General features: G+C 39.4%; 1 protein-coding gene across 1 annotated transcript; it reads left to right on the plus strand.

Annotated features, from left to right (window-relative positions):
• Positions 1 to 1,393: 1,393 nt before the first annotated feature.
• On the plus strand, positions 1,394 to 15,730 carry LOC107873174 (selenoprotein F). Its single transcript, XM_016719924.2, has 4 exons — positions 1,394 to 1,760; positions 13,926 to 13,984; positions 14,596 to 14,777; positions 15,248 to 15,730. The coding sequence occupies exons 1-4, from the start codon at positions 1,604 to 1,606 to the stop codon at positions 15,318 to 15,320; spliced, it is 471 nt and encodes a 156-aa protein (XP_016575410.1). The 5' UTR covers positions 1,394 to 1,603; the 3' UTR covers positions 15,321 to 15,730.
• The last annotated feature ends 1,427 nt before the right edge of the window (positions 15,731 to 17,157 follow it).

Here is a 17,157-nt window from a genome sequence, read left to right on the forward strand (position 1 = left end):
TCTACGTTTATTTAAGCATCCAAACATAGAAATATTTATCAAGTGACACGAAAGGATGCATTTTGGTAAGTATAAAACTTATTTGTTTTGCAGTCGAGACACTTGAAGATGTCGCATTTGACATGTTGGATATTGTCACTTGACAAAAATCCATATGAAAATCTCTAATGGATTCAAAATGCTTGAAGCATATAAAGTTTTTGGGAAACTTTTTACTATCCTCATAAGAGATAATTTGATAATTTGAGTATCATTGAAACTCTCGGAGAGTTTTCAAAAACAATAGAATTTTTGCTTAAATGAGAAACATGCAAAATTGAATAAGGATCCATTCTGACCTCAAGAAAAGAATGAGGAACTCCTTAGTTATGAAGTACCATATCTTAGTGCAATTGATGTATTAATGTATCTTGCAAATACTATAAGGCCTGATATAGCCTTTTTTAGTTAATTTGTTAGCAAGTTTGCAGTCCCGATCTTATTAGTCATGTTGATGTTGGGTACTTATCAGTCATGTTGATGTTGGGTACTTATCTGACCTATATAAAACTCGATCTCAAATAGGCTATATGTTTATATGTGGTAGTACTGTAATATCTTGGAGATATACAAAGCAGTCTATCATAGCCACTTCATGAAACTAGCTGAGATAATAGTTATTCATGAAACAAGCCGAGAATGTGTATGGTTGAGGCATGTTACATCTCATTCGAGAAAAATATTGTTTGAAATGTGATAATATACCCACATTCTTATATGAAGATAATGCAACATGCATAACACAACTTAAGGGAGGATCCATAAAAGGAGATAGAACGAAGCACATTTCATCAAAGCTTTTCTACATACATGAGCTACAAAAGAATGGTGATATTAACATGCAACAAATTCGTTTAAGTGGCAATGTGGTTGATTTATTCACCAAGTCTCTTCCAACTGCAATTTTCAAGAAGATAGTGCACAAGATCGGGATGCAAATGTTCAAGGATGATCTCATTAGGTGGAGTTAATATGCGTTGTACTCTTTTTCTCTTATAAGGTTTTATCCCACTGAATTTTCCTTATAAGGTTTTTAATGAGGCAACATATATGCGTATTATATATTAATTAGACATTCAACGGGGAGTATTATAAATGTACCATATATAGTGAATGTTTACTTTATTATATATAGTGAATACCTACTTTAACATATATTGTGTATGTCTATTTATGGAAAAGTTACAAATCCCAAGGTTAGTTTTCCCCTATAAATAAATGATTTTCCTTCATTGTAAATCATTTATCAACAGAAATAACAATAACTCTCTTTTCTCTCTACTCTTTTTCTTTGTTCTTTAGTTATTTCATAACAAAAGGTTAAAAAAAGAAAAAAGAGAGAATAAAACACACACAAGATTGAGAACACAAAAGTGATAGAAAAAAAATGTTTGAGAAAAATGAAAAAAAATGGGAAAAGATTTAAAAAAAAAAAAAAGAAATCTGAAGACGGATGAGTCAAGTCAAAAGGAACCGACCCGTTAACTGCGGTTCGGGTCAAACCTTCCTCTGATTTGATATATACAGACCGCAAACGCAGTGTGGGAAGAAGAGAGAGAGAGAAATGGGTGTAATGGAGGTAGCATTGGTGTGCTTATTTGTTGGAGTTTTAGGGGCAAAAGCTGAGCAATTGAGCACAAAAGAGTGTGAAAATCTGGGATTTACGGGTCTAGCTTTATGCTCCGATTGTAGAACTCTTGCTGAGTATGTCAAAGATCAAGGTTCTTTCTAAACTGGACATCTTTTTTTTCTCTGTCTATATACATCTTTGCTCATACATGTATATACTTAGCGTTTTCTTTTTCTTTTTGGTGAATTTATTTATGAATTGTTGTTAAAGGTTTGTTCTGTTGTTTATGTTGATTCTTCTTCTGCAATCTCTCTCTCTCTATCGAGATAGTTTTAGAAAAATAAATAGCTACTAATTTTTTTGATAACCGTGGTGTCGGGCCAGCTTTACACCGGACTAATTCCACGTGATACTTGCCACCTTCCCACCAGCAATAGATACTAGATAAGTCTAGGATAGATGGAAAGAATCACCTAGTATTTTTGTCTCTTCTGGGATTTGAACCCTTCATTGACCTTTAGGTCACGCCCTTGGGTGCAATACTTAGTAAATTATTATATTTAGAAGCTCGGCATTATATCTTTCAACCTCAAGCGAAGGGATGTGATTTGGGATGCCATCAAGACACCTTTTGTTCCTCTCTATCCAGCAGTTCCAACACACAAAAGCCACAAAATACAAGCAGTGCAATGAAGAAACAAAATACAAGCAGGAACCAAAGACCAGATCTTTTTGATGGACTTCTCAACTTTCCAGAAGCTCCAACACACAAAAGCCTCTCTCAAAGAGCCTGGCATGGCCGAAGTTAGTCAAAAAGAGAAAAGATCAAAAAGAGAAAAGAACATGTTCCAAAGGTCTGTGGCAACAGTGCAATGAAGAAACAAATGATTGATAGATTCTGAGTTGTACAAGCACATGCAGCATCTATTGGCTAAATGGAACTTCCTACTCAAAGTTTATCCTGAGTTAAGAAAGAACCATTAGGGGCGAACCATGCTTGTTGAATTGAATCACATGCGCGTCGCCACCCTGTTCAGCCGGCTTGGCTCGTGATGCGTGCCGGTGTCATGTGGCGCCCCTTTTTAGCCTGGCTATAGTTTTCTGACCTTTTTCTAGCAGTCTGCAACTGCTCTGGAATGAATTTTGTAACAAAGTGGTTTAATTTCTATAACTACAAGTTAATTCCTGTAACTGTTCCTTTCGTAACAACCCTAGCAAATTGGCCTATAAAAGTGGCCCTTTGTGTGAATTATCAAATGCAGAAAAAAAAAAACATTCTCATTCTCTCAAAGTTGTTCTTCTCAATTTTCTTTCTGGGCGATTCTATTTCTGCAGACTAGGTTTCTCTGTAGAGGAAAGGAATAACAATTTATTCCTGTAATTTTTCCTAAAGAAAATCTAGTACCAAGGAGATTTAAACAGAAATATCGACAAATAATTCTGGAGTCCAAAACAAAAAAAAAATGAGAAGGACCTATCGACTTTCATTAACTTCCCGTGGCTAGTAGGGGGAACTTTAATGTAATTGAGGATCCATTAGAAAAAAACTTGGGGGTTGGCCTCCTGACTTCAATGACTTTACTCAAAACTTCCATCCACAAGTTGACACGTTTGGGATTGCTCTTGAACCTTGGGAAGTGGCCAGTCTTAAAAGGATTTATACCCTAGTCTGACCGAAACACTTTCAGGGAGTGGAACACTACAACACAGTGTGTTACTTCTGTTCGTTGTCAATATTTTCCAAAGTCCTGCTTAATCAGCTTTCTTCTGGGCACCAGAAGTGCTATTTGCTATAAATCATCCAAGACAAGATTTATTCTCTGTGGATAACTAAGCTTGTTGTTTTTTCTCTAGGTAACTAAATGCTTGATACTTGCTTTAAATCATAGCTCTGTTCGAACTTGTTTAACTAGTTCTAATCTGGGAAAGAAACAACAATTGACCAATATCAGGAGTCCTAATCTAGAGCCTGAATTAATGCTAGACCTCTACATAAAAACTATTCTTATGGGCTTATAACAAACCAATTATGATTTCTCTATGTATTGAAGCGTTGAAGGATTGCTACACCATGTATCCAGTTGGTGGGATTTCAATAGAGTTTGAAATGTTAAGGGGAAGACTATATGAGTACTAAACTGAAATAGAAAAGCATACGCTGGCAAAAATGATTTGGAAGGTAGTGGAAATAGCAGCTTATTAGCTTATCTCTGGTGTTACAAATTCACAATATTTTGCTGCAAATATGCAACCCTTTGGCTTTGTAAATACATAAATACCTGTTTTATTTTGTTATAATAGATGCAATCTCCTAGGTGGTCCAAGTCCTTCACATTTGCTAGCTTGGTATCTTTGCCCTCATCCTTATACTGCAAAAAGGTTTTCTTAATTTCTATGCCAATGCTGAGACCTCTAGAAGAATTGGGATGCATTACTTGCTGAAACTTTAGTTGCGTAATATGAGAGGATTATATGGATATGTAAAGAGCCGTGTATCTCAGGCGTGTCTGATTGTGATTAGAAATGTTTGAACTTATTTAACCTTTCACTGCCATGTCCTGTATATTAAGAATGATATGATAGTAGTGAAAGGATTGGAGAGATCAATTCTTTCTCTCTGTATATATTCAATACACATGTTACAATGAGGTTAAATACAAGTATAATACAAGTCCTAAAGAGAGAAGGAACGTAACATTTATCACCTATAGTGTATATCTCTTAACTAGTAGTTATCCTAACACCCCCCTTCATGTGCAGCTGTGGATTGACCACAGTAAGCTTGTCGCGCAGGAAAAAAAAAACCCTCGAACAGACAAACTTTTTGTTAACGTATCAGCCACTTGATCTAAAGAGCTAATGTAACCAACTTCAAGATCCTTTGAAGCAACTTTCTCTCTGACGAAGTGAAAATCTAACTCAATATGCTTCGTACAACAACAACAACAAACCCAGTATATTCCCACATAGTGGGGTCTGGGGAGGGTAGAGTGTACGCAGTCTATGCTTCGTACGAGCATGAAAAATAGGATTAACAGTAATATATATAGCTAATATATTATCACACCATAATTTCGGAGCAGCAAGCAAAGGGACACGTAATTCTTGGAGAAGTTGTTGAATCCATGTAACCTCAGCAGTCGCAACAGCCAAACCTCTATATTCAGATTCAGTACTGGAACGAGCAACAACTCGTTGCTTCTTCGAGGACCAAGAAACCAGATTAGGACCAAGGAAAATACAATTCCATGTGTAGACCTTCTATCATCCAGCCAGCCATCCCAATCCGCATTAGTAAATCCATTAAGGATGAGCTTGGAAGAGAACTGGAGATGCAAGCCATGAAGCATAGTACCCTTCAGATAGCACAACACACGCTTCATAACTTGAAAATGAGCTAGTGTCGTAGCATGCATAAACTGACAAAGTTAACACAGAATGACGCATCTGGGAGAGTAATACAAATGTACTGAAGTGCTCCAGCAAGGTTACGATACAAAGCGGGATCAGAGAGGGCTCACTGCCATGTTTAGAGAGTTGCAAACCACCTACCATAGGTGTTGATATTGGCTTGGCCCCTTCCATGTTAGCACGTTGGAGGAGGTCACGAATATACTTAAGACTGGGAGAGAATCAAACCCGAACTAGTGTAATTAACTTCAACTCCTAGAAAGTAATGGAGCATGCCCAAGTCCTTTAAAGCAAAGCTAGCTGAAAGCTGACAAATAAGATCATTGATAAAAACCTGGGAATTTCCTGTAATGATCAAGTCGTCATACCAAAATTAAAGTGAAATTTCCATGAGAATTATGAATAAACAGAGAAGTATCTGACTTGGACGAAATGAAACCGAAGCGCAATAAGACCGAACGTAATTTGTCGAACCAAGCCCTGGGAGCCTGCTTGAAACCATGTAGAGCTTTATGAAGGCGACAAACATGTGTGGGATACCGAGGATCAACAAAACCAGAATGTTGTATCATATAAACTTCCTTTCGCAATTCACTATGTAAAAAGGCATTTTTAACATCAAGTTGGCGTAAAGACCAACCATTAGACAAGGCCAAAGTTAACACCACTCGTATAGTTGTGGGTTTTACCACTGGACTAAACGTGTCATGATAATCAATCCGAGCTTCTTGATTGAACCCTTTTGCAACTAAACGGGCCTTATATCGCTCAATAAAACCATTCGGGTTGAGTTTAAGTTTCAAAACCCATTTACTGCCAACAATGTTAGTTGCATTAGATGCAGGCACTAGAGTCCAGGTACCATTCTGAATGAGAGCATTGTATTCCTCTTGCATAGCTTTTCTCCAGTGAATATCTCTATTGGCTTGAGTGAAACAAATGGCTCGGAAGGTAAATTGGAAGTAAGGAGCGGATACTTGGTAGACATATTTGCATTAGGCTGAGAGTTCTTGGCTTTATAACGAGTAAGCATATGGTGAGGAACAAAAGAAGAGGCGGTACCTTTGGACTGCGAAGACGGATTGGGAATCGAATGCGACACCGTGGTTGGTAATGGAGGCAAATTAACTGTGAGATTTAGAGCAGGCAGTGAGGAAGAGGAAGCTGGAGAAGACACTGGTAAAACTGGGCTACTGGAACAAGTAGGAGCAGTAGATGGCAGCAAGGACGTGTTTGTAGAAACACCGAAAGACGATGAACCCAGAGGTGAAAAATTAGTCATGGAAGTGCACGGGGCAACCACATGTAATGTAGAAGTGCTATGGGACGGAGATGATATCACTGGTGCATTTTCATGGTGCATTGTAAAAAGGAACTTTTAACTCATCAAATACTACATGGCGAGAAATATACACACGGCTAGTGGGAATATGCAGACACTTATAGCCTTTGTGGTTTGGACTATATCCTAAAAAGACACATTGAGACGATCTCAAAGCAAGCTTATTTGAGTTATAGGGTCTCAAGTATGGATAACAAGCAGAACCAAATGCTTTTAAGAAACTATAATCAGTGACTTTGTTATATAACTTCTCAAAAGGAGAAAGATTCTGAAGGACAGGACAAGGCATACGATTAATGAGATATACGGCAGTAGAGAAAGCTTCATCCAAAAAATGTAGAGGTAACGAAGCATGAGCTAACAAGGTAAGACCAGTCTCAACAATATGGCGATGTTTGCGTTCAGCAGAACCATTTTGTTCATGAGTACGGGCACAAGATATGTGTGGACTATATCAACTTGTTCAAAAAATTTAGAACACTTTTGATATTCGCCACCCCAATCTGATTGAATTACTTTTATTTTGCGTTCAAAGTAATTTTCAACTTGTAATTTAAAATGCAAGTAAATAGAGTAAACTTCGCCTTTAGTCGACATGGGATAATACCAAGTGAATTTTGTACAATCATCAACAAAGACTACATAATAACGAAATTTATTGCTTGCTAAATAAGGAGCAGGACCCCATCAGAATGAACTAAGTCTAAAGGAAACAAGGACAAGGAAGACGAAACAGGAAAAGGTTGTTTATGGCTTTTGCCTTGTTGACAAGAAGAACAAATACTAGAACTTTTATTGATTTGAAGTGGTAAATGGAGCATTTTAACAACGCTCTAAACAATTTTAGATGAAGGATGTTCTAAACGATTATGCCAAACATCAAAAGAAGATTTAGACACAAGAAGTGCTTGTGCTTTATTTGAAGAACGCCAATGAGATCTTCCAGAGGATAAAAGTATGTAGAGACCATTTTCAAGTCTCCCTTGCAATAGTACCTTCCCCGTTGCCCGATCCTTCACAACACAACCATGAGGGTGAAATTCAAAATAAACAATATTGTTAGCAGTAAATTGAGCCACACTTAATAAACTCTTAGTGATCTTAGGCACATATAAAATATTTTTAAGATGCAAGGCTTTAGAAGAAGTCATCAATTTCGATTCACCAATAAGAGAGATTCAAACCTGCTTCATTACCAACAAGAATCTGATATGTTCCGGTGTAGTCGCCTTTAAGAGTCAGGTTATTGAGATCATTAGTAAGATGATTTGATAAGAATCGGGTTACGTTAATAAACAAGAAAATAATGCGGAAGCGAAAATACTAAGATTAAAGGCAAGAAATTAAAGATAGGCAAAATTGGAGAATAAAATCACCAATTTCGAGGTTAAGTGCTAAGAACCCTAATTGATCTTAGTATTCAAAATTAACGGATTAAGACTAATTATGATACTAATAGAGTCAATTCAAGAACTTAGATCAAAAGTGATCTAGACCCCTATTTCAAAGAAACTAAGGACATCAATTAGTATAAGACTAATCACCTTCTTTAATTAGCTTTAATAGAAACCAAAGATATCAAATTAAGAATTAATCTTGCCTCCTAAAGAATCGTTCTTATAGGGTTGGAAGATAAATCCCAAGTAACCACATACAAAGGTGTAAATAAGAGAAACTCTCAATTAATAATAATATTGTCTCCTTGAAAATAACAAAATCCATCCCTATATATAGGAAAAAAAACCCTATCCCAAAAAGCATGGGATTGAGATCTACCTTTATCAAATCTAACAAGGACTAGGAAAAAGCTACCCCAAATAGCTAGGGATTCGAATTCTACTTTTATGAAAATAAATACTACAACAACAACAAACCCAGTATATTCCCACCTAGTGGGGTCTGGGGAGGGTAGAATGTACGCAGTCCATACCACTACCTCTAAAGAAGTAGAGAGGCTGTTTCCGATAGACCCCCGGCTCAAGACACAGGACAATATACAAAAATATTCAAAGTATGAAACATGATAAAACTAACATAGATACAACATTCACAAAAATAATGTACATTACCAAAGAAAAAACACCAGAACCCTCCTAACTACGGACTATGATTCATCCCTCACCTTATCCCTCTATCCTAGTATTTTTCCTCCAAATCTTCCTATCCAGGGTCATGTCCTCAGTGAGATGTAAGTGCTCCATGTCACACCTAATCACTTCTCTCTAGTATTTCTTCAGTCTACCCCTACCCCGCTTGAAACCATCTAACGCTAGTCTCTCACACCTATGAACTGGGGCACGGGGTGCCCCTCCTCATCACATGACCAAACCATCTCAACCTCACTTCCCGCATTTTTTCATCCACCGATACCACTCCCACCTTCTCCTGAATAATCTCATTCCTAATCCTGTCAGCCCTTGTAAGACCACACATCTAATGCAACATCCTCATTTTCGCCACCTTCAACTTTTGGATATGGGAAGTCTTAACTGGCCAACACTCCGCTTCATACAACATAGCCGGCCGGACTGCAACTCTATAGAATTTTGCCTTTAAGCTTGAGAGGCACCTTCTTATTGCATAAAATCCCTGAAGCGAGCCTCCATTTCATCCAACCTGCCCCAATACGGTGCGAGACATTCTCATCAATCTCTCCATTTCCCTGAATCATAGACCCAAGATACTTAAAATTATCCCTCTTGCAAACTGCCTGAGAGTCCAACTTCACCACCACCTCCTCCTCTTGCCTCGAGTCACTAAACTTGCACTCCAAATAATCCGTCTTGGTCCTACTCAATCTGAAACCTTTAGACTCCAGCTTTTGTCTCCAAACCTCAAGCTTATCATTAACACCTTGCCGCGACTCATCAATCAAAACTACATCATCCGCAAAAAGCATACACCAAGGCACCTGGCCTTGTATACTCCGCGTCAACACATCCATCACCACGGCAAATAAGAACGGACTAAGAGCTGATCCCTGATGCAACCTTGTCAAGACCGGGAAGTGCTCAGAATCTCCTCCTACCGTCCTTACTCGAGTCCTCGCCTCCTCATACATATCCTTAATCGCTCTAATGTACGCCACAGGAACCCCCTCGCCTCCAAGCATCTCCAAAGAACCTCTCTAGGGACCTTGTCATGCGCCTTTTCCAAGTCAATAAACACTATGTGAAGATCCCTCTTCCTCTCTCTATACTGCTCTACCAGTTTCCGCAATAGGTGAATTGCCTCAGTCGTCGAGCGACCAGGCATAAATCCAAATTGATTCTCCGAAATAGACACAATATTTCTCAACCTTCGCTTCACCACTCTCTCCCAAATTTTCATCGTGTGACTCAACAACTTAATACCCCGGTAGTTGTTGCAACTCTGAATATCACCCTTGTTCTTATATAATGGAATCATCGTGCTCCATCTCCACGCCTCAGGCATCTTCGCGGACTTGAAAATATTGTTAAACAGGTTGGTCGCCACCTCACCCCAGCCACGCTAGAAAACTTTCAAAAATCCACCGGAATCTCATCGGGCCCCGTCGCCCTGCCCCTTCGCATCTTGCGAATAGCCTCACTGACCTCCTCTACTTTAAAACGCCGACAATAACCGAAATCATGACACTTCCTGGTGTACTCCAACTCCCCTAGCACAAGACCTCTGTCCCCCTCGTCATTCAAGAGCTTATGAAAATATGACTGCCATCTTTTTTTAATGAGGGCGTCCTCCACCAATACTCTGCCACCAATAGTTCACTTGATCCAGATCCCGACCCTTCCGCTCCCTAGCCTTGGCAAGCCTAAACAACTATTTTTCCCCGTCTTTCTCCTCTAACCCCTTATACAAGCTCTCAAAAGTTGTTGTCTTAGCATCTGTAACTGCTAACTTAGCCTCCTTCTTAGCTAACTTATACTCCTCCCTACTAACTCGCTTTTTCTCTTCATTCTTACTCTCCACCAACTTAACATAAGCCGCCTTCTTCATCTCCACCTTCTTCTTAACATCTTCATTCCACCACCAATCCCCTTGATACGAGCCTGACCAGCCCCTCGAGACACCCAACACCTCTCTAGCCGACTCTTTGATGCATCTCGCAGCCCTATCCCACATACTATCCACGTCCCCGCTATGCTCCCAAACCCCCATCCCTTCTAACTTCGCCCCTATCTCCAGGGCACTAGCTGGAGTCAGTCAACCCCATCTAACTCTAGGACGGCCCTCCCCACCCCGTCTCTTCTTGCCCTTGATACCCAAGTCCATCACTAGAAGTCTATGCTGGGTCGCAAGATTCTCACTCGGGATAACCTTACAATCCTTACACATTGCTCTATCCCCCTTCCTAAGTAGGAAAAAGTCAATTTGAGTCTTGGCTAGCGTACTACGAAATGTAACCAGATGCTCCTCTTTCGGAAAACTGGAATTCACTACCACTAACCCAAAGGCCCTCGCAAAATCTTAAAGAGCAGCTCCCTCAACATTCCTATCCTCGAACCCGAAACCTCCATGCACATCATCATAACCCATCGGCAGAGACCCGATGTGCCCATTAAAATCCCCTCTTATGAAAATCATCTCTGCACTAGGCACGCCTCTTACCACCTTGTCCAAAACCTCCCAAAATCTCTTCTTCTCCTCCTCGTCCAGGCCCACCTGAGGCGCGTACGCACTAGAGATGTTCACAGAAGACCCCCCAACAATTAATTTGATAGACATCACCCCATCACTAACCCTTTTAACCTGCACTACCTGCCCCCAAAGCTCTTCATCCACTAAGATACAGACGTTTTTCCTACGCCTCTCACTACCAGAGTACCACAACTTGTACCCATCTACATCCCTAGCCTTAGAACCTACCCACTTGGTCTCCGGGACACACGCATATTGATCCTTCTCTTCCTAAGAATCTTTACCAGTTCTATCGACTTACCGTGAAGGGTCCCTATGTTTCACGACCCTACCCTCAACCTATCATCTCTCTTATCCCTTCCTTTAATACTTCGCACTCCGCATCTCCAACCTAACCCAACCCCAAACCCCGACCCCACCCCCAACCCCCTAGGACATGACCCTACTCCACCATTAGCCACCCAAGCCACCACTCACGAAAAGCACAGAGAAGGCTAAAAACAGCAATAACTATAAAAGGCAAACGCAAAGCACACAATGCAACAAAATTTCAAGAACAAATACTAGAAATAATCAGTGAAGATAACTAGACAGCCTAGAAATAACTAGGCAACCCGTAGCAAAATAACCCACACAAAATTTAAACAGTGGAGATAATATAAAAAGGCGTGATGCAAGAGAGTGCGTTAAAATAAAGTTTCGAGGTTAGAAGTCACCGGGATGGAAATTGGCTGCCGGAATAACGTTGCCGGAAAGTTGCCGGGTCAGATCTAGTCTGAGTGTCAGATCTGTTTTTTTTTTATTCGCTTCGATTCTATCCCGTCGCCGGAGTGGAAACGATAACCCACACGCCGGCGAGAGAGTGAACCAGCTTTAGGGAAGGAGGGAGAGGGAGAGAGGGTGAGACGAAGGGAGAGCGAGAAGGTATTGTACTTACCTGTCGCCGGCGATGTTCTTACTCCGGCGTCTGCTTCACCGGAGAGAGAGAAAGACGTTTGCCGGATGTAGAGAGAAAGACGTTAGGCGAGAGAAAACGGTATGAAGGAGAGAGTTTTCACATTTTATGAAAATAAATAAATCTAGGAAACTTTAAACTAGGAAACTTTTAAACTAGGAAACTTTAAACTAGGTAAGCAAAAGTTTCTGATTTTAATCAAAACCCTATTGGCCCAATCTTCTGCATTTAGACTTGAAATTGAATCATGAAATGTGTATCACTTTGCCCATGCTTCTCCATAATTTTGGACTCATTCTTGGGCTTTTCTTCCATCATAAGCATCTTCTTGATTCACATTGAAGCCCGTCAATCTTAATGCAAGTGGGCCAGCCTGGATGCTATCATGATTGGTGGCACCCGAATCAGGTTACTATGCAGGATCACCTACAACATTCAGTTGAGCTAAGTAGGCTGCCATGTGGGTTTTGGAAGCAGATTGATAGGCATGATCAAAACGGTGATAGCAGTTTAGAGCAATATGTCCAAATTTGTTGCAGACTTGACATGGCGAAGAGCCATTTGAATTATGTCCATGATCTCTATTTCCATTTCTGCCTCCGCGACCACGACCTCGGCTAGATCTTCCTCCACCAGAGTTGTTTGAATTGGAGTATCTTCTGTATCCAACTTCTCCTTTGAAGTTAGGATTGCCATTAGGATTCCCAATAGAATTTCTTGCCATATAGTTTGCTTGTCCAAAGCCTTGTCCCACAATTGTAAGATTTTCGAGTCGAGTCTCATGGCTCAACAACAGTCCATGTAAGTCATTGAGCATTATGTTTTCTGGCCTGGAGGTCACAGATACAACTAGTGCATCATAATCTGGTCCCTGCCCTCCAAGAATATGAAGTATAAGATCTTCATTATTGATGGGCTGAGAGCAGCAACCAAGTTATCGGCTATGGATTTCATCTTTTGTAGATAATCAGTCGTAGATAATGTACCTTTCTTAGTTGTCTGAAGTTGAAGACGTAACTGCATCAATCTCGCTTTGGATTGAGATGCAAACATGGTCTCTAAAGTGTGCCATACCTCCTTGGTTGTAGCACATCCGACGACTTGCCCTAGAACACTTTCTGTGAGAGACGAAAGAAGCCAACTCAATAGTAGTGATCCTGTTTTCTCCAAGCAGTGTAGGCCGGATAACAGTTATTTCTGCAGAAGATTTTCCTTCTGATGAACTGTTAGCAACAAATTTGGATGGACAATCATGAGTTCCTTCAATGTATCCTTCCAAATCATGACCCCGTAAGGCTGGAAGAATTTGTGATCGCCACAGGACATAGTTATTCCTGTCTAGTTTTATCAGATTTGAGTGGGTGAAGTTATTTGTAAAACCTGTCTTCATGTTTTGAGATGAGGTTATGGAAGTGGGGATCGATGGGTTTGTCATTGTTGAGGGAAGCGATTTGTTGCTCTCTGATACCATGAAAGGATTGGAGAGATCAATTCTTTCTCTCTGTATCTATTCAATACGCATGTTACTATGAGGTTAAATACAAGTATAATACAAGAGTCCTAAACAGAGAAGGAACGTAACATTTATCACCTATAGTGTATATCTCTTAACTAGTAGTTATCCTAACAAGTAGTACTAAATTTGACTAATCATTGTGATTTATTAAGAAATTGGACCATACATAATTAGAGAAAACAACTTATCATGTGAGAAGGAAAAAAAGAATAGTGTTGTGGAAACAATGGCACTAATGCAGAAAATTTGACCGATATGTTCTTAGAAGCCATGCTCCATATTGGATGCAGGAGCTATTGCCTTTTCATTGGTTCTTCCCTTTTTTGTGGATTATTAGGAGTTAATAATGAACAAATGAAATGTTCTTCTCTCCTTGTCTTTCTGTTTTTTTTTTTCCTAATTTAATTTTCATATGCATATTGACAAGTATAATTATATGTTGCTAAATAGTATTAATATATGTTGTCTACAGAGTTGGTGTCTGAATGTTTGAGCTGTTGCACAGAAGACTCTGATGATGCCATGAGTAAGGTACAGATGCGACTGAGATATTTCTTCTGCTAGAGGTCATTTTTAGCATCTTTAATTTAGGTTGAACATAAAGTTATAAAGAGTCTCCTCCGGTTTTCTGGTCTATAGTGTTGCCCAATATTTTGAAAAACATTGTAGAGTTACGAGATTAATTAAGCTTTCTTTTCTTTCTTTCTCTTTTTTGAATAACTGAGAATTCACTAGGGCCAATGGAGCATGGTTTGAAAATTTGTGGATAACAAGCCTACTTGTGGGAGGGTAACCCATGAGATTTGTCTAACCCACACATTATGTGTTGCATACTTACCCATACACCTAAGTCACGGGCGTTGTTCCTTTCTTTCTTTTTCCATCCTTTTCTTGTACTTGGGGGATGGTTATTCTTAAAGATTCAACACAATCTACACCTGTTGCATAAGTACATGACATTGCTATCTCATAACAATCAACTAATGGGTAGAGTAAATCATTAACCTCCTGAAACGCCAGACTAACGTATGAGCCGTCGCATCTATGACAAAACATGGTACTTCTTTGCCGATTGATCAACATGATGCCTTTACTTCGAAATGGTACTTCTAAATTTCAATCTACTCTAAATGTGAATACAGGTTGTTTATTCTGGAGCAGTTTTGGAAGTCTGCATGAGAAAGCTAGTTTTCTATCCTGAAGTCGTCGGGTTCATTGAAGAAGAGAAGGACCAATTCCCTTTTGTAAAAGTTCAATATGCATTTAATTCTCCACCAAAGTTGATCATGTTGGATGATCATGGAGAGCACAAGGAAACCATTAGGTCATCTTCTTCTCTCTTTTTTTCCCTTCTTTCCTTTGTGTTTTGTATGTGGGCACTACTTGTGTTTCTATAATGCCTCTACAATGCACATGTTCAGTATAAGCCATCAGAACTGTTGTGGCCTGATACATTTGAATCCTCCTCTTTCATGTCTTCCTAGTCGATTCTCGGGAAACATATCTATATTCAGCATACAGGAAGACAGTCATTTCGTTGTCACCAAGAATCAACTTTCGGGTCATGAGTCATGAGTGTGCCACATGCTAAACGATTTCATAGATCTTTGGATCAGTCTAATTAGTACCCTTGTGAAGCCTTAGTACAAGGAGCTGCAATTCATGGAGTTCAGCACTAATTTTTTTTTTTTTTGGACAAAAATGAGTTGTGCATTGCATCATTCCTTTGCAGGCATGTTCAATAACTGCCAAGTCTTTATTCTGGTTATCTAACGTATTCAGTACATCTTGCAGAATTGATAACTGGAAACATGAGCACATATTGCAATTCTTGAAAGAGAAGGTTAAGCCATCATCGGATATCTAATGTGGCTGGTAGTCTAGTCCTGGTTTGATCAAGAGCAATGATAAGAGTGGACTTGTCTTCTACCTGCATCTAGTTTCAGAGAACTCCAAATCTCACATATTGTTTTTAAGAGAATGATATGAAATTAATAGCAGCGACACACAAGTTCGACGGCTACTTCTTTATGCAAAACATGCTCTGGATGTTGCGTGACGTAATCAATTGATTTCGTCATTCCTGCTCTTTTATTTTTTTCCTTAAATTTTCTCACTCTAGAACCCCCCCCCCCCGGCGGTCCCCCTCAATTTGTCATTATCAGACTATCGCTTAGTAATACTGATTCCGAGAGGAAAACATTATATTATTAATATTTGTAATCATATAAAAAAACTTAAATGTCGCCATTCTGGTGAGGGTTGCCGTGAGCTCAAGCTGAAGTCTGCAGTGCAATTTGCTTCTCTATTAGTGTCGGAACTGAAATTATCTTCCTGTTTTAGCTTTCATAATTTGTTCCATCAATTGAACAATCTGCCAAAGGTGTTCAAATTTGTGTGTTTATTGCATTGATTGGGATTAAGGAGTCAGATTCAACTTCAGTTTCCTTCCATCCATTGTCCAGTGTACTACTTCAAACCAACCAAAATAGCCATTGCTTCTGCCAGGTGGTTTGTGCAGATACCAAAGGAACTGAAGCGTGCGATTAAGGCATCCATTTGATTTCTTAAGCAACCTCTTCCACATGCTAAGCCTGGATTTCCTCTGTTGCCATGTTTCAGGTATCCAATGTAGTCGTTTATCCTTTTGATATCCTTTAACAAAGCGTAACATCCTTCCACAGTTTGGATTAATTGTTCCCATTGAGTAAAGCAATACATATAGATGGAAATTGCACCAAGGGTGTAGCCTAGTGGTTGAATGAAGACGGGTTGAACAGCATGAGGTTTCAGGTTCAATTCCCAACGGAGAAACACTAGGTGATTTTTTCTCATCTGTTCTAGTCTTGGTGGACATGATTATCGGATACATGTTGGTGGTAAGTGGCAGAAATCCCGTAAATTAGTTGAGGTGGGTGTGTAAGCTGGCTGGGACACCAGGGGCAAAAAAAAAAGACGGAAATTGTAAATTTGTACTTCTTTGCTTTCTAATTTCACAACAAATTAAACAGGGAAGATGAAGAAGAATTGCCATTGTTTTAGGGTTTTGATAACCATCAATTGAATGTTCGCCTCGTTTCAGAAGCAACTTCGAAACCATAAGAATCCCCAAACAATATCAAAGCAGTTGATACATAAATTGCTTAGGAAAACATGCTCAGCCTATTCAGATTTTGGGGGATTTACATCTTGGACACATAGATAGTCCAAAGAAACCAAATCTTCTAGAGATTTCATCAGTAGGCAGACTGTTTACAACAACAACAAATCCAGTGAATTTCCATCAACTGAGATCTGGAGAGGGTAAAATGTATGCAGTTCATACCGCTACTTTCGAAAAAATAGAGAGGCTGTTTCCGATAGACTCCCCGCTCAAGATCAAGAATAGTTAACACGGTCATAGTAATACTTGAAGCAGAATGGATGGCATAACCGAGATAATACAAATAGAGCTAAGAGAGTAATGAAAATAAGAGCAATACGAAAGTAAAAAACAGTAAATAAGAAATAATAAAAGGTCGTAGCATACACTAATGGCTCCTACTAGTGAGCACAGTCATAAGCTTACTAAGCCGGCTACACCAGAGCTCCCTAATTACTAGCTATAACCCACACACGCATTAACCTTCTACCCTAATCCGCGATTTCCACACCTTCTTATCTAGAGTCATGTCCTCAAACTATGATGTAGTAATCAATGAAAT

Source organism: Capsicum annuum, chromosome 6 (assembly GCF_002878395.1).
Source record: "Capsicum annuum cultivar UCD-10X-F1 chromosome 6, UCD10Xv1.1, whole genome shotgun sequence".
NCBI classification, from domain to species: Eukaryota; Viridiplantae; Streptophyta; class Magnoliopsida; order Solanales; family Solanaceae; genus Capsicum; species Capsicum annuum.